The following is a 23,851-nucleotide window of genomic DNA, read 5'->3' on the forward strand; positions in this document are numbered from 1 at the left end:
CAGTCCTTGGCTGCAAAAGTCAATGTGCTCCTCCTGCAGAAGCAGCTAAAGCCAAAACGGTGCCCATCAAGCATCCACCTCCCCACCCAAGGCAGTGGGCCCAACCTAATCCAGTGAGATCTAGTATTAAGGGACAGAAAGAAGATGAGATTAAACTTGTGCGTATTTCCAGATCAATCCTCTGTGAACACAGCACTGAGGGCTGGGGCGGTGTTTTTGTTTGGCTGAGTTCTGTCCCTGGATCCCCTCTTCCAAGGGCAGCTGCCACCCAGCAGAGGTGGCATTTCAGCTGCCATCTGTGTAACAGAGGAGGACTCCCAGCCTGCAATGATAGCCACAACCCATCACAAAGCCCCCATCACAACGCTACCTCTCCATTCTCAGGGGGGTCTCCATTGCCAAAGGTGCTCGTCACCACCAGGACCAGGGTCTCATGCTCGAGGTTAATCACATCATATTCATTCATGCACAGCACCTATGGGGAGAAGTGCACATAGGAGGTGGGGACTTTGGGATCTTAGGCAAAAATCCTGCATACCTCCAAAGGAGCAGCCACAGGCAACTTGCATGCAACAACAAATGCCCATTTCTGGATGCCATTCTGGATGACCCTCCAGTTTCCCATAGCCATAAAATGGAAAGGAGCCAACATGCATTTCTCTCACACACTTACACACATACACATACCCACACATTCCTCTCACTCACCCAGGAGAACAGCCAAGACCCTAAAAAGCAAGATATGCTCCAAGCAGTTTGCCTAATGAATCCTGGGACTGAGCTGCCCCCTAAGAGCTTCCAGAGCCCCCTGCCTGCCCTGTCCCAGAAGCATCCCACCATGGGCTTACCTGGGGAGCAAAGGTGGACTTAAAGAGTTGCTGCAGGTTCAAGGCATAGGACCGGGACTTCCCAGTCTCAGAGGCATACAGTATTGTGGCCTTGACACGCCGTGCCATTACATGGCCCATCAGCTTAGCCGAAATCCTGACTGCGCTGTGGTGGGAGGAGAGGTGGGTGGAAGCTCTGAATCCAGCACCTTGCCCTTCCTGGGGAGTCTTAGTGCTCCCAAGGGGGCAGGTGCCCCAACCAGCACAGAGAGTCTGCCAAATTTTCTCTGCTAGCTCCCTAGAACCTGATCAACCAAGAGTCCCAGGGCAGCCCATCCAAGTGTCCAGTTCAACCACATTATGTCCAGGAGGCCACCAAGGGCAACATGCATGTGGCCGAGAGCTTTGCAGCTCCTTCCTTTGCCCTCGGTTTCTGTCAACTGGCCAAGGAAGAACCATTCTTTCATTAATTCACATGAAGGACATCTGGGACAGTGGCAAGGGCCACATGGGCCCTGCATACACTGAGCGCATGCAGCATTTCCACAGCTTTCCACGTTCCCAGACCTGTTATAGAGAACGGCTTGGACAGAACAAAGGCTTCCCTGGAGATCTCCCTTCAGCTGCACCTTTGAGGCAAGAAAAGTCAGCTTTGCCTCCCTGGCCCAGGCCCTTCAACCCTCGCAGTCAGGATCCAATCCTTTGCATAGAAAGAGAACCAGCATCCAGCCCCCAGCCCCCAAGCATTGGGGTGTCTTCTCTCCCTTCCCCCTCGACCCGGATGCCTCTCCCATCCCCAGGAGAACCTACTTAGCAACCTCCCGGAAAGTCTTCTTGCGAGTGACGGTGCTGCCTTTGGGGATGTAGGTTTTCCAAGGATCTGTCTGTGGGGAAAAGCACAAGAATGGGTGTTTGTCTCTCTCTCTCTCTCTCTCTCTCTTAGAATGGGTGTTTGTGTCTCTGTGTGTGAGAAACCGGCAGTCTTCTGCTGGACTAGGACCATCCTCGCCTCCCCCATTTTCTCTACACTTGCTTCTAATGTGTGGTGGGTTTAATGTAGTTTCTCAGCCATAAAAAAAGTACACTCTGACTATGTTCAGAGAAGTGCTTTCCTCTTTGATATGCCCATAATGTGCCAGCAGAAGGGCAGGGAACGGAGAGAACTAGAGCAAGGTGCTCACTTTGCCCCAAGGATGGTGGTATCCACTCACACAGGCCTCTGAAATGCAGCATCAGATTCAAAGCATTTCTTTCTTTTATTAAAAGTTTCAAAATTATAAAAACAAACATACAAACAAATATCAGTCTTATAGGCAAATTTGGTCAAGTCAGATACCACACATTGGGGCCTGACTCCCCTAAGTTAGTTTACCGATTAACAACTTCCAGCACCCCGTGAGCGTCCTTCCTTTAACAACCAAGATTCATCTTTGTTTTTTCATAGTCATTATTAATGATTCCTAGGACTTGATATCCAATACAGAATAATTTACAAATGTTTTCATACCGTTCATTTATCTATAAGCAGTTCCTGTTTTTTATCTCCATTTATCTTAGACCGTTCATTATCCATTATCTCAACATCTTTATGCTTTAGATATGCTGTTAGTTTATCCATTTTGCACATTTCAATAAGCTTTAATAACCATTCTTCTATCTGAGGCATTTCTGGGCTTTTCCAGATTCAAAGCATTTCGAAGAATTTCCCTAAATTACAAATGCCAAACTCTGTAAGATTAAGTCTCAGCGGTTAAACTGACGACAAAAACAAAATACTTTCACTTGGCAGTATAAGTACTATGGGCAGAACGTTACTGCATCCTCTCCTTGGTAAATTGTTAACTGCAGAGAGTGAACTCTCTATACTTTTTGGAAACTGTATTTGGCAGACCCACTTTGCCCTCTGTCCAAAACCTAGCCTTAAGACAGAAATAGGTGCTATGAAGGGAAAAGGCTGTTCAGTGGAATTATTTCTGGCGCTAACTTTCTGAAGGCAGCCAGGAATGATGACTTTTGGCTTCCTGCTTAGTGACAGCTGGCGAGAAGGCAGCATTTCTACCCAACCTGGCACACCGTCAGTGCGACATGTCACAACTTGTGATACTCCTTCAGGGAGATTAACCTAAAAGTCATTTTCAAGTAAGATGCTCGCTTCAGAGCAACCGCAGAGGCAGGCTGGCCCTTGCTGAAGGATAGGTTTCTCCTCTCCAAAATGCTGTCGGGGCTGGATCTGACAGAGATCCCTCAACAGCAACAACAACAACAACAATAATAATATGATTTATTTGTATTCCGCCTTTTCCCGATAGGGAATCAAGGTGGATTACAACAGGTATTAAAACATCAAACAGTTAAAATTACAATCCTAATTAAAAAGGAATAGCATATCCCGACCCGACCCTTCAAGGGGGGGAGCATCTGGTAGATTCCCCAAAAACCAAACTCTGGACCACTGACGGACGGGGAAAAACCCCAGTGAGGCCTCTCCCTTGCCTCCTGTGCAAAGCCATCCCCTTCTTTTCGTGCCTTTCCTGATGGAGGTTATGCTGTCATTTTTATGGGGGGGAAATCTTGAGGAAGAAAAAAGCCAAGAAGGCCTTGACCTCAAGGACACGGGGTCAGAAGATGTCACAACCTCACACATATGGGTCTGGAAAGGGATACATGAGTGCACAAAATGATATGGGAGGTGGGGAACATAGTCCAGGAGTGCAAAGGCCCATGGACCACATCTTTATGGCCCAAGGCTCCCCAACAGTCCCCTTTCCAGCAAGATCCTTGGGCAGAAATTGCCAACACCCTTCCAAAGGTGTGCAACCACACACACACAAAAGCCACCTCCTCAAACCCACCCAGAACCCCCTCACCCCCTCTCAAATCCTTCTCTCCCCCCCCCCCCCATTTCTTCATCAAAATGGTAGCAGGAAGGAACATGGCGTCACTTCTGGTTTCCATTTTGAAGGAGAAACAGAAGGAAAACAAGGTAGTGTGGGACAACTGGAGGTGTCTGGGAATCAAAGGATGGAAAATGGGTCCCAGCCCCCCACCAATGTAGGGTTGCTGAATGAAACTGTCTGTGAATGAACTGAACTTCTTCAGGACATGCCTACCCAAGGGAGTGCATCACAAGGAAAGCAGCACACTTGCCTCCTGCACTCCTGTGGCACACCACACACGCACTGCACACTCGCTCCTATGTGCCCCAGGGTTTCAGACCCATGCAGTTTCAGTTATATTCTGTGACTTCCTGTATATCTTATTATACTACTTTATTTCCTACTATTGAATTTTTATGGTACTTTCATTGTTTCATTGTGTTGTTTCGATGTCCTTATTTTTAAATGTTTCAGCATTTCAAGTCATGCAGAAAACACTGTTATTAGGCAGCACAGAACTATGGTAAATATAATAATAATAATAATAATAATAATAATAATGTTTATTTATAGCCCACTTTTCCAAAAAGAGATCAAAGCGGGTTACAACAAGGGTACAAAACATCATACAATTTACATCAGTATCAACATCATAAAATATCACAAAAAATACACCATGTTAAAAACAGAATAAAATTACAAAATTACAAATATAGAAATAAAGTATTATTGTGAAGTCAAAGGCTTTCATGGTTGGCATCCATAGTTTTTTGTGGGTTTTTTGGGTTATGTGGCCATGTTCTAGAAGATTTTCTTCCTGACGTTTTGCCAGCATCTGTGGCATCTTCAGAGAAACGTCAGGAAGAAAATCTTCTAGAACATGGCCACATAACCCGAAAAACCCACAAAAAACTAAAGTCTTATTGCGTAGTAAGGCCAGCCTTTTTTGACTACACATACCCGTCTTTGTTAAAACTGTTAGAAACTGTGTTACAGACTTTGGGGCTAGTTTATTTGTTTATCGAACCATTTCCTGTATTGCTATGTACTGTATATGCATTATCCTACTTGAGAGTATGTATTTTCCCTGGAAGAAGATTAACCATCCACTATGAAGCCAAGCCCTATCCCTCCAGTCCATCTGCCTTGGTCCAGGCCTTGGAGGTAGAGAGGAACTGCTGGACCTCTGACCCTTTCCCTCCACCACTCCCTTCTTCTCCTTCTGTCTCATGTCTTTTTAGATTGGAAGCCCGAGGGCAGGGATCCGTCTAACTAAAAGATTGCATGTACAGCGCTGTGTAAATTTACAGCGCTTCATAAATCAAGGTTAATAATAATAATAATCATAATCATAATAAGGTTAATAATAATAAATAATAATTCTACACCAGAGAGGGGGGTGTCTTACATGAAGACCTTGTGCCATTTCCAACATCAGCAACAACTGGATTTGCAAATAATCTTCCACACTAACAGAAACATTGCATTCTTCCTTGTCAAATCCCACAACATTCTTACCATCTCACTGGGGCTGGCAGAGATGCTGTGGGCGATCTACTACCCCACTTAAAAATATTAGTAATACAGCTTTTAATTAATGTTAAAATGGCTATACCGTTAAAACAAACAGTAGAACAACACTTAAAAGATGCACAGCACTGTGGCTGGAATCCTATCAGTGAGTCCCAGGTGGAGGAGACCTACTAAATCAATTGTCAGTTGTTAAGAGCTAAGTCAACACAAAAGTAAATCCCACTGAGTCAAATGCTCTTCTCTAGTTGGAAGTAACAACACTTGTTTGTGGATTCCCTTCTACTTCATCAGATGCAGGGAGTTGAGCCTCTGCAAATAGTTTATACAAAAGGGGGGGGGGGAGTGTGAAAATAATTGAAATGCTAAATATGTTGGAGTGGTGGTAAGTATCCATTCAATAAGGTGTAAAGATCAGTGAAAAGACTAAGGTGGGAGACAGGTTCTTCAGACAAGCAATTCCATTGTTTCAACAAATTTGGTAGCAGAGGATGCTTGCTTAAAAGAAAGGTAGCGTAAAGCAATGGTTGTTTGCGACAATGGTTTGAAAAGTGATTTTGTCTTTGGAAATATTTTTCACTGCAGCAGTTTTCTTTTGACCAACATTTGGAGAAACGTATTACATCTGTTTTGCTTATGGCTATTGAATAGAATAGTTGGTTTTTGTTAGCAAGAATTTTTTAGCTGATAAAGACAATTTTAAATAGTAGAAGAATTTTCATCTGGTGAAGTTTTAAAATTAAAGGAGTATATTAGTAAGAGAGTTTACATATATAAAGTGATTTAAAATGTCTGTAATCTCACTTAACTCACTTGAAGCTAGTATATCTACTTTGAAAGTTCAACAGCAATGGCTGATTTGCAATCCCAAAGTTAAATAGGGATAATTTTCAGATGTGGGATGTAAGATTAAGAGTTCCCCTACGAGTACAAGATTGCTTAAATGTTATCAATTAAGATATGCCTCAAGATCTATTAGAACAGCATGAATTTAAAATGAAAGAAGCAAAAGCTTTAATAATGCTACATTCCTGTATAGAAGATCATGAAAGCTGATTAGTAATTAAGTATAAAACAGCTAAAGAACTGTATACTGCACTTAAGAAAAAATACTTCAAAAGTTCCAACAGAAATGTAGTATTTCAGGCCCATGTGTGCTGAGCTGCGATGCACCTCCAGCCGCGGCACAGCAGGCATCAAACCCCCACCTTTAGCAAGAGAGAAGGAGGCAGAAGAGTCAGGTGAGGCCGCGTAAACTCTGAAAGGGATTGCCTGCTGGCTGAGGAGAGAGGAGAGCGACAGCCTAATTGGGGGGCAGGAGCCCCCTCCCATTGGGACTTCATCCCGACAGAGGCAGCCACTTCCCGCCCCTACAGTGGAGCCACAACCACCAGCAGCTTCCAACAGAGGAAGGTGAGGACGTACCTGGTACCGGAAGCAGGGGGTGAGCTGGTAGTTCACCAACTCCTGGTGGAAGATGGGGGACAGGCTCCCAGAGATGGGGGGCACAAGCCACACCCAGTCCGAGGGGCAGCCTCCTCGCATCCGCTGCTCATTATCCAGGTGTTTCATGAAGGATTCTCCAACTGCATGGTGGTCCACAATGGTCACCTGGGCCGCCTGGAGAAGGAGAGGGAGAGGAGAATTATTCTAGGCAACAATAAACAAGCCCCCACCTCTACCTAAATAACATGGGGCAACATTAGGGAGTCAGGAGAGGGTCATGTAATTCAAACCTCCCTCACAAGAACAGACCATCCCAGGGTGCAGCTGATGGAGGCTTGCTCACCTCATGCTAAGGACTGAGGTGTCCCTGCAGCAGATGCACTGACCAACAGGAAGCTACAGTTCTCAAAGCAGCCTGCCCAATGCAATTCAAGGCCCACAGTCCCCCTGCCAAAGTGACCCCAAACCTGACACTGTGCTATCCCCTCAGGAGTCTCCAGTGGGACTGGCCAAATGGGATTTCCCAGCATGCAAGCCTCTTGGGATGGTCCCACCCACTGCTCCCTTCCTTCTCCAGCCAGGACAGCTGAGGCTCAGCCCCTCCTCGCACCCACACCTGGAAACTGTGCAAGACTGCCACATTCAATTCCACTGCTGCTTTGTCCTTCCAGAGGGAAAAAGTTGTCCGTGTGTCCAGCCCCATGCGCTCAGCCAGATCCTGTGGGAAACAAGGGCAGCCCAACAGGTGAAGTTAACAGAACCTCCTTCATGCCTGTACAAAGAGTTATGGGGTGAAGGAACCCTGAGATGAGCAGGCATGTTGAGAAGTCCCCCATTCCACTCAGAAGGACCGCCTGCCCGTTCTGGGTCTGTGGTTGAGTGGGGATCAATATTTTGCTTTCAGTCTCCAAGACCAAGACTATAATAATAATAAATAATAATAAATAAATAAATAAATAAAAGTTTTATTTTTATACCGCCCTTCTTGTAATCAGGGCGGTGTACAGCATAATAAACAAATACGCAATACAATACAATATGCAATAAGAAAAAATACATTAAAATTTACATTAAAAGTACATTCTGACCAGCTCGCCATTGCCGTCAGAGGGGGTGAGACTAACTGGAGCTTATATCGGGGAATGCTAACCTGAACAGGAAGGTTTTTAGTTCCTTCCTGAACTGTGCCAGGGAGGTGGCCGAGCGGAGCTCTATGGGCAGCGTATTCCAGAGGGTCGGGGCCGAGATGGTAAACGTCCTCCTCGCTGTAGAGGCTAATCTTGCCCCTGGGACCCTCAGTAGCTGCTGCCCAGATGTTCTGAGTGTGCGAGGCGGATTGTATGGGGAGAGGCGGTCCTCAAGATATCCTGGGCCCAAGCCATGTAGGGCTTTATAAGTTATAACCAACACCTTGTATTGCGCCCGGAAGCGAATGGGCAGCCAATGCAGATCTTTAAGTACAGGTGTTATATGACTGACCCTGGGTATGCCAGTGACCAGTCTGGCTGCCATATTCTGTACCAGTTGTAGCTTCCGGGTATGGTACAAGGGTTGCCCCATGTAGAGCGCGTTGCAGAAATCCAGTCGAGAGGTTACCAGAGCATGTACCACCGTTTCAAGGTCCCTCTGGCCCAGGTAGGGACGCAGCTGGCGAATCAGACGGAGCTGGTAGCAGGTGCTCCTGACCGTCGCGTCCACCTGAGATGTAAGGTGAAGCGACGAGTCGAGGAGCACCCCCAGGCTGCGTACCGAGTCCTTCACGGGAAGCGTGATCCTGTTCAGGACAGGTGGAACCACCGCCATCCCCGGGCCAGGAGAACCTATCACGAGCACCTCCGTTTTCTCTGGATTCAGACTGAATAATAATAATAATAATAATAATAATAATAATAATAATATTTATTTGTATCCCGCCCCTCTGAGAACAATCGGGGCGGCTAACAAGTTAAAAATATACAACATATCAAATCCCTGGTACCCTCCCCCCCTTAAAAAGGTATTAAATCTAACAAAGAATTAAAACCATACAGGTTAAAACTGACCGAAGGGTCAAACAACAAAACAATACAACAGAACAACAGAACAATAATCAATACAACAGTGATCAATGGGAGCAGCAGTATCTCTTTATGGGAGTTTCCTGAGGCCGGGTTGGCTATTCTGGAAAGGCCTCCGGATGAGATTTGTCTTAACAGCCTTTTTAAAGCTGTCTAAGGATGTAAGCAGACGGATCTCATCCAGAGGCCTTTCCAGAATAGCCAACCCAGCCTCAGGAAACTCCCATAAAGAGATACTGCTGCTCCCATTGATCACTGTTGTATTGATTATTGTTCTGTTGCTCTGTTGTATTGTTTTGTTGTCTGGGATCTGGTTGCAATCTCTCCATGATGATGGCCAGAGGTTGCATGTGACCATAGTTGCTTCTTCCTTGTTCTTTCTATTCCAGCTCACCATTAGAATAAGCCTAAGCCCTAAGATCTCCTGGCTGAAATCAGTTCACAAAGTGTTCACAGACAAGAGAAAGCTAACCATGTTGGATTCTCTGCCACATTTCACAAGATCCCCATTTTCTATTGCATTTAACATAGTGCTAAGCACCTAGTTGGGAACTGGTCAACAGCAACACTCCAGAAATCTCTGGAAATTGATGGTGGGAAGCACAAGGCACTACAGAAGACCAGCGTGATCTCACACACACACACACACACACACACATGCACACACGCACACGCACACACACCAGTGCTGCTGCAACAAAGCAGCAGGTCAGAGAGAACGATCCACTGGGCAGATCTACCTGCAACACGTTGTAGCGTTGGGCATCACAGAAGTCCCTCATGGCGATCTCACAGCCTACATACCAGCCACTGAAGGGGGCCGCTGGGAACTCCAGCCCCCCAATCTCCAGCAGCATGTTAGCAACAGCAGGCAGTGCATACCAACGGAGGTTCATCTCCTCAAAGCATTTCATCCTATGATAGCAACAGGAAGGAAGATAATGAGCAAGACAGAAGAATGGACAAAGGTGGCCCAAAACCCAGTCTGAGGTGACAGTGTCTGAGGTGCCTGCCATGCGCTGTCACTAGTTGAATCCCCAGACTGATTTCCAGGGAGTTAGTGCAGGTGGCGGCGGCAGCAGCAAGGCCTGAGAAAGAGCTGCTGGCAACCATCCAGAGTACAAGCCCAGAGGCCCACAGGTCTGACTCTGCAGGAAGAAACTCTTTTTCCCTCCAGAGTCCAGACTTCTAACTCAAACTGGACCACAGCTATCCCAGTTAAGTGTCTTTTTTTCTCTCCCCCCACTAGCAAGAAGAGCCCAATGGATGGGGGAGAGCGGTAGAGGGCAAGCGCCGTCACACCCCGTGCCAAGGAACATCCGGCTGGGCTCTGCTAGATCCAGGCAAGCCAGACTGACTTAACTACAGAGCCTCTGGCTTCCTGGCCCCACTCAGGGGGCTTTCTGGTGTCAACAGGAGGAGACTATAACGGTACGAGGCATGGGAAAATATTGGAAAATATTCTACAAATGTCAAGTCGAACACCACATTTTAAAATTTTTTAACAAAGTTGTTCTGTGAAGAAAAGTACAGGTTGCTCAGCCGTAACTGTAGTTCTTTGAGTGGTCATCTGCAAATCCACACAAATGGGTTATTCTGCACCTGCGCAGTTAGCTTTGGAAACTTCTGGACTCACTAGGGAAGACTGTTTGGTGGTAGCTCCACCCATGCCCTATATAAGGCCCCAGTCTTCCCGCTCTTTCTCAGTTCCATAAAGTTTGCCAGCTGGGTTCTGCTAGATCCAGGCAAGCCAGACTGCCTTAACTACAGAGGCCTCCGCAGCAGTAGAAAGGACATAAAGTGAGCAGAAGACGACTGAGGAGAGGATGGGTGGGATCTGTGTGAATTCGCAGATGACCACTCGAAGAATTACATTACAGGTGAGCAATCTGTCTTTCTTCTCCGTGGTCTCTGCAAATCACACAAAGACTGACAAGCTTCAGTCAGTGGAGGAAGGAGTGTCAGGACACCAGTGTAAAGTTTAAACAAAGTTGTATTTATTTTCAAGAATAAGCATTCAAACTTTGAAAGTGCATTTTGTTTTGTCTTTTGTCTAGACTTGTTATAATTTCAGGCATCTAAAACAGGCAGTGCAACAAACCTTTAATGCAACCCAGAAAGTAACACTGCCCTTCCAAAGGTTGTGTCATGTCTGGCCCTGGCATTCAGCCTCTAATGTTTGATGAAACTCGATGGCTGGAACCAGACAGCAGCCTTGCAGACATCCTGCAGACAGGAGATCTCTGGCATTCAAGGTGAGGATGGAGCTGGTCAGGATTAACAGGCAGGAGAAAGCAGCCCGTCATAGTCATAGACCAGGTCAGGATAGTACAGTGGGTCCTCGCCTTACGCGGGGATCCGTTCCGGATCCCTCTGCATAAGGCGAATTCCACCTATGCTCAAGCCCCATTGGAAACAATGGGGCTCGTGCACGGCGGCGCGCAGGGTGCATTGGCGCGCGCCCCCATTCAATTGAATGGGACGCACCGCCCCTTCCTCCCTGCGCGCGCCCCACGGCTTGAGCGCGTATGCTCAAGCTGCGTAAGGTGCGCCCGCGTATGACGCAGGCGCGCTGTATTGAAACAAGGAGTCCTCTTGGTAGGATTTGTAGAGGTCCTCCTAGACAGGAGCATCAGCCTTGGTCCCGAGAATGGCTCGGTCTCGATGGTGTGGATACTCCACAACTCGATCCCAAAGGCGTTCGGTGTTGACACAGCTTGTCGAATCGGGGTCAGGATAGGCACATCAGGATCTGATGTCTGTCAGCCTGATGTCACTCTAATGATTTCCTCTTCAGACTTGGTGTCAAGATCAATGCGAACAACCTGGAAAGTCTCGGCAGAAGATGTCGGTAGCCAGTTGATCAGGGCTAGATGAGCAACTCTTGTGGTAGGCCTCAATGTAGTCAGGGCCAGGTTGGCACCCATGGCTACAAGAGGACTCCTGGGTTTGGCAGAGACCTTTTCCCCCTCACAGGAGCCCTTCTCATGTAGAGAGGAGGCGCAGGGCTTTTTTGAGGCCGAGTGGTCAGAGGGCCTCTCTCGCCTAGGAGGAGCATCTTTATCACCGGAGGATCTTTTGAATCGAGACTCATCAGCAGTGCAGTCCTTTTCCGACTTGCTAGTTTTCTTGTCCTTAGAGGATTTCTTCTTAGATTTCTCCTTCTCTTTTGGTTTCTCAGAGATCAATGGCTGGGAAGTAGAGGTACACTCAAGAGCCAGAGCAGAAGCGGGTCTTAAGGCCTGCTGGTATAAAACAGCCTTAAGCCTTAAATCCCATTTTTTCTGGGCCTGCGAAGTCATGGAGTTGCAGAGAGCACAGGACTGGACTTTATGATCTTCGCCCAAGCACAGAAGTCAAAGGTTATGTGGGTCCTGGCCCAGGATCTTTCCTCCACATTTATCACAGCGGTGGAAGAAAGAGGATTGTGATGCCATTTTCAGCCAGAGTTGAACTTCCAAAGTGGCAAGCAAACTCAGTCACAAACAGTCCAAAATCACTCAATCAGCACACGGGTTCAATCCGAATTCCAAAGAGTGGGTCAAACAGTCCATAGGTCAATATCGAAAGTAACAAGCAATTCCACAAAGTGACGTTCCTTCTAAGCTGCTAGCGCAGCAGACAAAAGGAACTGAGGAAGAGTGGGGAAACTGGGGCCTTATATATAGGAGATGGTCGGAGCAACTGCCAAAAAGTCTTCCCTAGTGATTCCAGAAGTTTCCAAAGCTAACTGCGCAAGCACAGAATAATCCATTTGTGTGATTTGCTGAGACCACAAAGAAGAAGAACATTTTCTGTGCCAGTAGCAGCATTTTCAGCACTGGATTTAATATTACTGTATGTTTTTTCTGTGCAGAAAATGCTATCCAGCAAATTTCATGTAGTATAAGTCTTGCACTGCAAATATGTTTTGAAAGCCTCTGTATTCAAATACTTTGTTTGCAGTAAGAAAAAGCTTGCTTCCTTCAAAGAATAAAAAGAGTAAAATAATAAATAATACATCTGCCAAGGTTATTCCGACTGTGAGTGACAAGAGCAGCTACGTCCAACAGAGCAGCAGGAGAGGAGCTGCACCAGCTTCCTAGTCCCCCTCCAGGCCCAGGACTCACGTGGGATGTCTAATGGGCACCTCCAGGATCAATTCAGAGGGCAGAGAAAAGACTTCTGGGTCCTCATCAGGGGCTTGCAGCAGCAGGGGGAGAACATCGAAGCGTCCGTAAGGAGGGTGCCATCCATACTGAATACAGACCTGGGGGTGGCAGCAGAAGACACAAACTTAGGAGGTAAAAGTTGGGCAGAAGATTTCTTTGCAGTTAAGGACATTGCTTAGCTAGCCCTTGACAACTGTCTATCTAGTCTTTCTTTCAAAACCTCTAATGAAGGTGAATCCACCACCTTCCAAAGAAGCCCATTCCACTAATAAAACACTCTTACTATTACAAAGTTCTTCCTAATGTTTATTCAAAATCTTCCTTGTACTCATGGTAAAAGAACAGGCAAAGGTTGCAGGGGAGGGGGGAATACCTATCAGAGTGTGCTAGGGAGGAAATAGATAAGATTTTCTTTCTTTTTAAAAAAATAAACAGTCAGTAATCACAGTCCTGGGCTGGCTTTCATGCTCCATTGAGTGTGTGAGCCCAACTTTACCTGGAGAGGGGCATGGGGCTCAGCAGCAGGTAAGAGCATGGTGTATGCCCGGAGTGGGAAAGCTGGCTCTCACCTCTGTCAGCTCCACAGTGGCTGGGTCTCCCAGGATGCTACCGTCAGGCTGCTTGTAACCAGCATAGCGGACCAGCTGCTGGTTCCAGAGGCGGAAGTCTCCACGGCCCGGAGTCCGCTGCGGGAAGACAGTGATGGCTGATCTGAGGGAAAGGGGGGGGGGGTAAGCAAACAAGACAGGGAGACCTGAAAATGTAGCTAAGGTTCTTCCAACAGCATGACAGTGGGGCAGCCCACAAAGATAGGGAGGCAAGATGCCACTCACCGGAGGTTCCCACGGTTGGTTGCATAAGTGATGTGGGTGCACACCGAGGTGAACATCTCCTGGGTGCTGGTGCAGTCTCGGGCATCAAACAGCTGAAAGAGCACAAGGTCAAGGCTCAAAGGCTTCTCAAAAGGAGAAGATCCCAAGCTCTTCTCCTGCTGTCTCCTCTTTCTGCTGCCACCTCCTGCTCCCCGTGCTCCTAAACAGTTTTATCTCTCCCACCTCTTTGTAAGCAGCCCTTCCATACCCAAAGAAACCTCCCTGAAGATAGAAGTGCACAAAATCCTCACATAAGTGACCAAGACCAAAGAAGCCAAGGAGGAGGTTGCCAGAAAAAGAAGAGGCAAAATGTTAGAAAGACACACAAGGCCATCTGGATGAACAAGGATGCAGGAGGGCAGGGAAGGGGAATTCAGGGAAAAGACCTCCAACAGGCAGACCCTGTGTGTAGGAAAACAACTGCTAATGGCAGAAGGGGTGGGAGTGGGGAGAGATGTCTATAAAGCCCTGCAGATAAGCATCATGTGTATCAATCCTTTCAAGAATGAAGGTACCAAAGAAAACACTCCCTTGTCAAATACCAAGCCATAGCAGCTATTAGAGATAAGGAGACAAGGGAGAAGTGACAATGAGAAGCAGACCTTTTGGAGAGCCAAGACCTTGTGGGTAGCACTAGAACAGAGAGCAGATTCTTGCTGATGGAAAGAGATGCAGGGCAATAAGAACAGCTGGAAGAGTTACGACATGGTCAAGCTTTGTCTGAGAATCTCCCAAGAGCAAGACACTAACTGGCACTGCTGGGCACTGGTATGGTGCCCCAGTCAAAGGCACCCAAATCAAGACCACTTCCTCCTCCTCCCCCATCCCCAACTGCCCTGGAACTGTACTTTCAATCTATTTCTTTACCCTTACAAGGTGTGAACACAAGGAGGGCTCCATGCCCCCCAGAGGGTGCTGAGGAGACTGAGCCTCCTCCTACTGTTCAGCTACACTTCCGCACCTGCAGCTTGTTCCACTGGATCCGGCCCATGCAGCGGGCTGCATTGCGCCATGCCTGCTTGGCTCCAAAGACCAGCTCGGCCTCTGACAGCTGGTAGGTGCCCGTCTCTGCAATCTGCTGCTCCACTTCCTGGAGGCGCTGGATGTGAGCCTGGGACTCGGCACTGGGGGAAAACATTTCAGCTGTTATTCAGACACTACTAATGGTTCAGGATGCCTACCCTCCACCCACCACCAGGTTTACCATTTAGAAAGAAAGAACCCAGCTTCCCATCCAGGAACCTTCCTAGTTAAGGTCTAGACCAGAGGTCGGCAACCTACAGCCTGCAGGCCGGATCTGGCCCGGCGAGGCCTTGGGACCAGCTCCAGCCCGGTCCTGCCGACAATTGCTGCTCCACGGCCCGTGGGGCCTCACTGCCCTCCTCCTCCTCCTCCACCACACATGGCCTGCATCCTAGGATCCCTGATGGGCCGAGGTGATCCTTGCAGAAAATACAGCAGGGAGCTAAGAAGTCAAGAGCACAATTTGTGCTGTTATACACTTAGCAGCTAGTTAAAGGACCAATAAAATGCTTATGTTTAAGAAAGAAATGTTTCAGACAGCTGGATTAACCATCAAAACAAGTCCACATTTCCCAGGAAAATCCCGCAGCTCAGTGCTACCTGCCTGACACCAGGTCAGTGACAGACAATGAGAGGGACTCTTCACTTTCCCAGCAGCTGCTTGAGGGGCTACTTAAAGTGATATTGAATGTGTCTGCATTTTCTGAAAAAGCATAGCTGGAACATCTCCCTGCTTCCAAGAACTCTCATTGCCTTGCCATTCTGCTAACCAAGTCCAAGGGTACCTGGGGCACCACCTTCACCCTGCACAACACAATACCCTGGCCCAGACAAAAATGTTAATGGGTACATGTGGGCTGAACAGCCATGAGGAAAGCTTGCTTATAGGTCCAAAGCTTTGGAAAGAAGATGGGGGAGGGCTCTGTCTTTGGATCAGGACCCATTTTGCCCCCAGAATAACAACAACAACAACAACAACAATAATACAGTGGACCCTTGCTATCAGCTGGAGTTTGGTTCCAGGGCTCCCTGTGGATACCAAAATCCATGGATACTCAAATTCAATGGCCTAGTAAAATGGTTTGTTTTATATAAAGTGGCAAAAACAAGGGTCACTTTTGGAATTTATTTTCGTTTTGAATATTTTCAGGCCCAGGATGGTTGAATCTGTGGATACAGAGGGCCAACTGTATATTTATTTCTTACCCACCTCTCCTCATAGATCAAAGCAGGGGACAACAATTAACAAACAACACCAGGTAAAACACATTGGTTAAAACACACATCAATTTAAAAGGACAAATAAGATGTGCACATGTTAAAACAATCCACATTTAAAATTCATCATTTGAAATTCACAATTTAAAAACCATCTGGATAAGGCTGCCAGAAGAGACCTGGCTTCAAAGGAGCCCTGGTGGCACAGTGGTTAAATGCCTGCACTGCAGCCACAAGACTGTGAGTTCGATCCTGTGGGGCTCGAAGGTCTTCTCTGCTTTGCATCCTTCTGTAGGTCGCTAAAATGAGTCCCCAGCTTGTTGGGAGAAATTGTCTTATAGATTATAAACTGCTTAGGGAGTGCTTAGTTCACTGATAAGCAGTATAGAAATGTACTTGCTATTGCCATTGCTACCAAATGCTCTTTTAAATTCAGAAAATGTATGCAGCTATTGAGTCTCTTCCGTCAGGACATTCCATGGTCGCCACTTAGTCCTTCCACAGAAGGTCCAGTCTAGATCATGGTGAAGTCATGACAGAGCAGCTCAGCTGGCAAGGCTGGCAAAAGCCTTAACCCAGAGCACTGGAGAACCCACATCAGGAGTATTAAGGCACATTGGTCTCTGATCTGCTGTTATACAAATTAATGGAGGAGAACAACAATGGAGGAGGACAACCCTTCCATCAGTGGCTACCAGGCATTATGGCTACTGGCTCTTTCAAAGGTCAGAGGCAGCGTAACTCCTTGCACTAGCTTCCAGGCAACAGAAGCAATGGGAAGCAGTTGCCTTCCTGTCTTGCTTGGGGGGTCCCTGGAAAGTTCTTCTTACATGCCTTTCTTTATCATTTAGAAACCAGAATTTGTAACTGTGAGTCTTCACAGGCCCCAAGAAAATGGCCTCCAAAGTACTTCATGGCATCATGTGTACACAGATGCCAGCTGAACATAGTCAGGGTCAGAACCTTCATGCTAGGAACTGCATGTACAAGTTTTCCATCCTGTATGAGATAAAGGTTTTAGGAGCCCATGGAATGTTTTTGAAGGGGATGAGGAGGCAGAGAAAGATCACGAATGACATCAGAGCCTCCGGAGGGGACAGGAAGATACTGGTCAGAAAGGAAACGCTCTTCGATAACAGGCATCAAGTTAAGAAAGAACAAAAGTGCTCTGAAGCAAAAACAGGTGGGGTGGTACCTTCCAGAGTATTTATTCCAGGCCAGAGGGATAGCCAACTGCTATGAGCTGAGAAAGGTGCCTCAAGTGACAGCCCGAGGATGGCAGAGAGAGAGCCTGTGCTCACATAGGATCCAATCACACAGATAGTTCGTCTGCAGAAGCCCAAAGGAAATGAAAAGGAGCTACGCAAAATCCACTTCTTTTCAGTGAGGCTTGCCCAGGAAAACCTCCTGGTGGACTGGGACTCATGCCATGTAAAAGGAGGGGCATCATTTGCACTTTCCAACTTTCCTGGGCCAGCGCATATCCCAGAGAGTGCTGGAGAAGTTTTGTAACTTCAAGGAAAATCCTACACATGAGGGAATGGCTAAGAGCCATAGCCCCACCTCATTGGCCATCTTGAGGGAGAGAGAGGCAGGCTAGCACCACCAGGCCTGCCTGGAAGCAGAAAAGCCCTCCCTTCAGCCACCATCTTGAGGGAGAGAGATTGTATTGTATTGTATTGTATCGTATTGTATTGTATTGCATTTTTGTACTGTACACCGCTATGATCATTGCGGAATAGCGGTCTATAAATAAAAAGTATTATTATTATTATTAACCATAGCCCTATGAAGGAAGTGTTTTTGGGACGGGGAGAATGGCTACACATACTTGGAATTCCAACAGGAAAGTAAGTGGCACTGGAGCACCACCAGTCCTCCAAACAAGTCATCCAAAAGATAACCACAGCCTAGGAACTTGCCTTATCCTGACTCATGCCTCTTTCATCCCTGGATAAGCAGTGCTGCAATAAGAGCAATGGTGTTATCTCAGGAAAACAATGCTGGGTGGAGATCAGTGGGGCCTGGGTGAACATGAAGAATGCCTTGTTCCTGCCACAATAGAGGCTGTCACTGGAGTGTAAAATACCAGAGACAACAGCCTTGGGATTACAGATGGCAGCAAGACAGCAAGGGAGAATCTTCCCTGAGAGGGTGGATGATTTATTCACCTAATGTCTCCATTTACAAAGCAGGGGGGGGGGCTGGGGCTGGTGGGCCAAGGAGGGACTGTTTCAGATTCTTCTGCCAAGGCCCCCTGGGAAGAAGCCAAGCCACTGGAGGCCCAAGGTGGTGGGCAGAGCACCCAGAAGGCCTTCTCCAAGAGACTCCTAGTATCAGACCATGTATTTTTGCACCTGAGGATCTTATCTCATTCCTTCACAGCTGCTCTTCCAAGTCTTAGTCTTCTTCTGATTTCTTGACTACACTCTCCATTTTGATTAATTTCTGTGCCTTCCATACCAGACTAGGCAACTTGGGTGACCTGCTGGGTGTCATTCCGCTCCCCATACTCCACCACTCAGATTCGGCTAAACTGTTAAAAGGTACTGACAAATACAGGAATGATTATTTAAATAGGCTTTTCCTATTTATCACCAAATTTCTCTGTTGCTTTCATAACCATTGTTCCTGCAATTGCTTTCTGCTGCAAAACCAAGCCACAAAGTCTGATAAAGATAGGAAGGAAATCCTGAAATGCTGAAAGGCATTTCCATCCAATGATCCACCAAGAGAATGAAAGTGTAGAAATGGATCTGTTTCACACTACACAATTACAGCACTTTGATGCCACTTCAACAGCCATGACCGCATCCTCTGGAATCCTAGGATTTGTAGCCTGGTGAGTTATCTGGCACAGTATCCTGATGAAAATACAAATCCCAGGATTCGATAGGATGGTGGGCTAATGGCAGTTCCAGTGGATCAAAGAGGTACAACTGTGTAGTGTGACAGAGACCTTAAATGGCTTGTGTGACACATCACCACCTCACAGAACAAGACTATAATCTGTAGGTATAGGAGCAATCTCAACTGGGCTCAGTGCCCCTGGAGCACTGTCAACTGCCCTCCAAAACAAGAGCTGCTTCAGGGTGAGGAGGCAGCATGACACTCACCGTTTCATGGAGCTGTAGTACAGGTTGATGAACTCCTTGGCCAAGGGAAGGAGCTCTTCCTTGCTCCGTGCCGGCTGAGGAGGAGCGATCAGCTGCTTGGGGTACATGACTGAGCCCAGGCAGCGCTTGTCGGTACATGGCATGTCCTGCAAGCAGAGACAGAAAAAAGGTGCCAGGCAGGGATCTCCTACAGGCAGAGTGACCAGGTGTCCTCCTTTTCCAGGACATGTCCTACATTTCAACCTTCTGTCCAGGGACCTTATCACACTAGACAAATACCGCACAGAAATGGGATTCTAAAAGTAGAAAAATCCCTCAAATGCAGGGTGTTTTTCAAACAATGTTTCTTCCAAAGAGCAATACGTAATTTACTTTTCCCAAAAGTAAAAAGGTGTCTTTTTTGTCAACTTTCTGTTCACTTTATTTTCACATTATTGCTATCTGGCACAAACATGTCTGAAAAACATCCTGCATTTGCAGGTTTTTTCTACTTTTTAAATCCCATTTCTGCGTGGGATTCGTCAAATGTGATAAGGCTCCAGGAGGAACTCCAAAACATCCTCTATTTTGAGGATAACTAAGAATCATGAATTTACACTTATACTGTATTAGTGTTTCTAGCTTTTATTTTGTAACCTTCTACATTTTTCTTGAGTGTTCTACATTTTTCAGCGCCTTGTCATCCTTTGCGCTAATGACATCTTGCCTATGAAGCAATCCCACAGGCTCTTCCTTGCAAAGGTCCTTTGCTCACAAACAGCCAGCTAAATCCCCTTGCCCACCACAGACACAATCTCTTCATAACAAGCCCTTTGCTTTGAAACAAGCCATGAAAACCCTCAGCACCTGAGTGAGTCAAGAACAACACATCAGCTCCCCATCATTCAGCCAAAGCGGACTCATTTTGAGCAGACCTGAGTTGCCTTGAAGGCAGCTCTCAGAATCCTGGCCCCTGCAAAGCCAGTTAGGAGCTGTGACCCTTCTTGCAACAGCAACACAGGCTTTGCTTTCTTCCCCAGTCACCAGGCTTAGAGGTGAAAGAGGGAAGAACCAAATCTTCCTCTTCAGAGCTCTGATAGCTGATACCATGGGGCATCTGCAGGCATTGGAAGCTACACAGTATTATGTGATTAATCATTTGTATACAAAGTACACACTGCCATAGGATATCTGTGTGTGTGTGTGTGTGTGTGTGTGTGTGCACATACATGTTTTCTTTCCTTAGCATCACATTCCATTCAGAAGCCACAGAGTGCAGTCGAAAATCCTGGGAATCTGACTTGACTAATGTAGAAGGGAATGGGATTTGAACTCCCTGCAAGAAACCTCTTTAATTTCATCAACTTTTAATTGCATTGAGGGACTTGCAAGAACACTTCATATACTCCTAATTAAAATATTGATATCCCATCCTGTTTCAAGACTGGTGAGGGCAGGTCACAATGGACAAAGAACAGCTGCTTTAATCTACTAGGTCTTTCCCAGCATCTTCCTCCTTATGACACACACAACTGGTCAGGAATAGATTCTCAAGTTCTAGAATAAGTCCCTTCATTCGCCCAGCGCACTGATGACTGTTCTGGAGAGAATGGCAAGTGAGGTATCCTTGGCAGGGGAAGAATAGGAACAGGGAACACCACTGACATAGGAGAGGAACAATTATGCTTGATCAGCCTAAAGGACCTTAGTGACCCCCCCCCCCAAATGTTCATGTTAGTTTTCACAATGGTTTTCAATAGTTTTCACACATTTTACATCAGCTAAACTTTTGCATTACTTGAATGCACAAATATTCTTTTGCAACTGCTAATTTTCCATGTCAAAAACATCATTATTTTTTCTACTAGCTAGGACATCAGACAAATAAATCTGGTCTTTATGTGAAATTAAACTCTTTCTATTTCTCAATGGGGTTGGGATTCAGAGATATAACCATGTTAGTCTAGAGTATCAGTATGCAAAGGGATCCTGTAGCACTTTTGAGACTAACTGAGCAAAAGAGGTTGTAGTAGCATAAGCTTTCATAGACTTGGTGTAGACTTGATGTTGAGATAGTGGACAGAATAGTGGCTATGCATTATGCCTCTTCTCCCAATTTCTACAAGAGCTAGAAATTAGTTTTTCAATAAAGAAAATGAAACCTGACAATCTGGGGTTTCTAGTCTATTTGGTAGATGGATAGGGCTGTCTCCCCCACTAATATGTCCCCAGTGGGCAGGTGAGCAGCAACCCTGCATACGCCTGCCAGACTTCAACTGCTAGGTTGAACATTAATAAGACATAGGAATGCCAGGCCCCACTGCCTGCATATGCCGCCTACTCCACCTTCCTGCCCAGATGTGCCCCCTCATTCAAACATGCTCTCTCACCTGCAAGGTTTGGGCATTGAGGATATCATACAGGATGCCTCCAGACTCCCAATTCTTGATGCGAGAGTATTTGGGGGGTTCAGCAACGCGGCCAGCTGGGCAACTGGAGAGAAGGCACAAGGCAGGTCAATCAAGACAGCTGAAAGCACACATGACCCCCAAGACATCCTGAATATGATGCCCCCAAACAGTGGCCTTTTAGTCACCCATATCCCAATGCAAGCAGCACCACAAACCCCACAGACCAGCAATTCATAGAGCAGTGATGGTGAACCTATGGCACGCATGCCAGAGGTGGCACTCAGAGCGCTCTCTGTGGGCACACATGCTGTTACCCTAGCACAGAGTTTGCCAGAGTTTCTTACTAGAAAGTCAGAGGGACATGGTACTTTGCAATAAATAAGTGGGGTCTGGGTTGCAGTTTGGGCACTTGGCCTCTAAAAGGTTCACCATGACTGTCACAGAGTAAAACGTCAGCCAGCCCCTCCTGCTGCTGGCCCAGGGACAGACTGGGCAGAACAGCAGCACATTATCAGACAAGGGAAATTGGAAGTATAATCCAATGGCAATCTGGATGCAATCATGGGTTTTACGTTATTGCGTGATAGACCACCATACGCAAATTCGGGCAATGAGAAGTCAGTCCAAGCGCAATCATGGGGTTTCACGTTATTGCGTGATAGACCGCCACACGCAAATTCGGGCAATGGCAAGCTATTTTCGGGCAATGGGGAGCCAGTTCAAATGCAATGAACATTCATGTAATTTCAATAAACTAGCGACTTTACGTGAATGCATTCTGGCCCCACTTTCTTTTCATTTGAAATTGAGAGAAATTCCTCCGGTGTGATAAACTCCTGTGAGCGCTGGAGAAATGAAGGAAAAGGAGGCAGCTGAAGTGCCCTGGGCATGGGCAAAGAAAGATGGCAGGCCACCAACCGATATGGGAAACGGAAGGGAGCAGATAGTGAGAAAGGATGGAAGCTGGGGTATCTGCTGAGGAACGAGAATTGCAGAGAGGTTTGGGGGCCCTGCATAGTAGCCAAGAGATCTCAAGCCTGCACAGAGCAAGACACATGGGCTTCCCCAGTGACTGCCTGGAGCCCCAAAAGCCCTCCACATATGTTCTTACTATGTTCTTCCTATCCTTCTTACACTTGTTACACCTAGGCACTCTGGAAGTATAAACTGCTCAACTTCCAGTAAGCCCTGCTGGGAAATCAGGAAATGTGGTAGTGGAGGACAGAGAGGAGGTTGGCTTTGAGAATGGGAAAGACAAGGGAGAGGCGCAGTGGCAGAATTCCTGCTCCAGGGAGGGAAAGTGGAGGAACGAGACCCCCCCCCCCATGTGCAAAGGATAGAACAATTTCCATCTGAAGGGAGACTGGGGGTTGGGGCTGTAGGTATTTTCCTCCCGGCTTCTCTAGTGGAGTGACTCACTGAAGCAATAGATAGAGAGATCTTGTGGAGGGTTCCCGGGTGGTCACTAGGGGCTCCACCACAAGAGACGGTGGTATTTAAAAAGTAAACCTTTGTAATGCTATAGTTCCCCTGATGTTTATGCAGGGCTTCCCTGAGACCCACAGGTTATTTCAAGAGTTCCTCCAGTGCAAAAAGGTTGGGAAAGGGGCAAGTGCTTTGGCAGCCTGGACTCAGACTGGAGGCCACCAAGCCAAGAGATGAGCCCCACCACTGCCCCCATCTCCCAGGAGGAAAAGAGAAATGCCGGCTGGCAATCGTCACAAGTACCAACATCCTCAGAGAGAGTCTCTCCATTCTTCTTCCAATTCAACATAGTAGTAATGATAGGGGGAGCCTACACAACTATTTCTTCTGCCTGTTGAATGTATATGATAAAATCCTCTTTGCCCCCATGGGTCCAGTCAACACAACACCAAGTCAAAGCAGATGTTACGACTTAAATGGTTTCATTCTAACATTTAGGGTGTATATATATATATATATATATGGAATAGTTAAAAACTATACGGTGAAATGACTATCAGAAGGCCTAGAACAAAAGGTGGCCAAGCTCACTGCAACAGTCCCAGTGCAATATTTAGGAGGGGCAAGATGGCTCTTCAAGCCATTTACCAAATGCTGTGCACAACAGGTTCAAGGCAGTCCGACGCATGCCAGACCCTCATCACAAATTCCCTGCCACCTTCCTCTACACACAAACAAACTCCAGCTCAGGTTTTCTTGGGCATTTTGCCTTGCCTTGCCTTGCCTTGCCACCTTCTGCAGCCCAAGCAGGACAGATGGATAGCGGGCCTTCTACTCTAGACCCAGGTCACCAAGAAGGCCACATACACGGGCTGCAGAACAACCTTGCTTGTTCAAAATAGTCCAAAGCAACTTACGCC

The 23,851-nt window shown here is 46.8% G+C and overlaps 1 protein-coding gene across 4 annotated transcripts in view; it reads right to left on the reverse strand.

Annotated features, from left to right (window-relative positions):
* Positions 1–23,851, reverse strand: part of LOC149310237 (nitric oxide synthase 3-like) — a 55,416-nt gene that overhangs the window by 21,886 nt on the left and 9,679 nt on the right. For all 4 annotated transcript variants that reach the window (XM_089533968.1, XM_089533967.1, XM_089533969.1 and 1 more), the window contains exons 3-14: positions 21,486–21,588; positions 19,117–19,262; positions 14,721–14,883; positions 13,721–13,812; positions 13,457–13,598; positions 12,846–12,985; positions 9,477–9,651; positions 7,296–7,397; positions 6,659–6,853; positions 1,638–1,711; positions 849–993; positions 371–475 (exon numbers count right to left, since the gene is read on the reverse strand). In XM_089533968.1, coding sequence (XP_089390094.1) covers positions 371–475; positions 849–993; positions 1,638–1,711; positions 6,659–6,853; positions 7,296–7,397; positions 9,477–9,651; positions 12,846–12,985; positions 13,457–13,598; positions 13,721–13,812; positions 14,721–14,883; positions 19,117–19,262; positions 21,486–21,588 — 1,582 coding nt within the window. The remainder of the gene's footprint in view (positions 1–370; positions 476–848; positions 994–1,637; positions 1,712–6,658; positions 6,854–7,295; positions 7,398–9,476; positions 9,652–12,845; positions 12,986–13,456; positions 13,599–13,720; positions 13,813–14,720; positions 14,884–19,116; positions 19,263–21,485; positions 21,589–23,851) is intronic.

This window comes from Sceloporus occidentalis, unplaced genomic scaffold (assembly GCF_023333645.1).
Source record: "Sceloporus occidentalis isolate IW3139 unplaced genomic scaffold, rSceOcc1.0.p SCAF_7, whole genome shotgun sequence".
Lineage (NCBI taxonomy): Eukaryota > Metazoa > Chordata > Lepidosauria > Squamata > Phrynosomatidae > Sceloporus > Sceloporus occidentalis.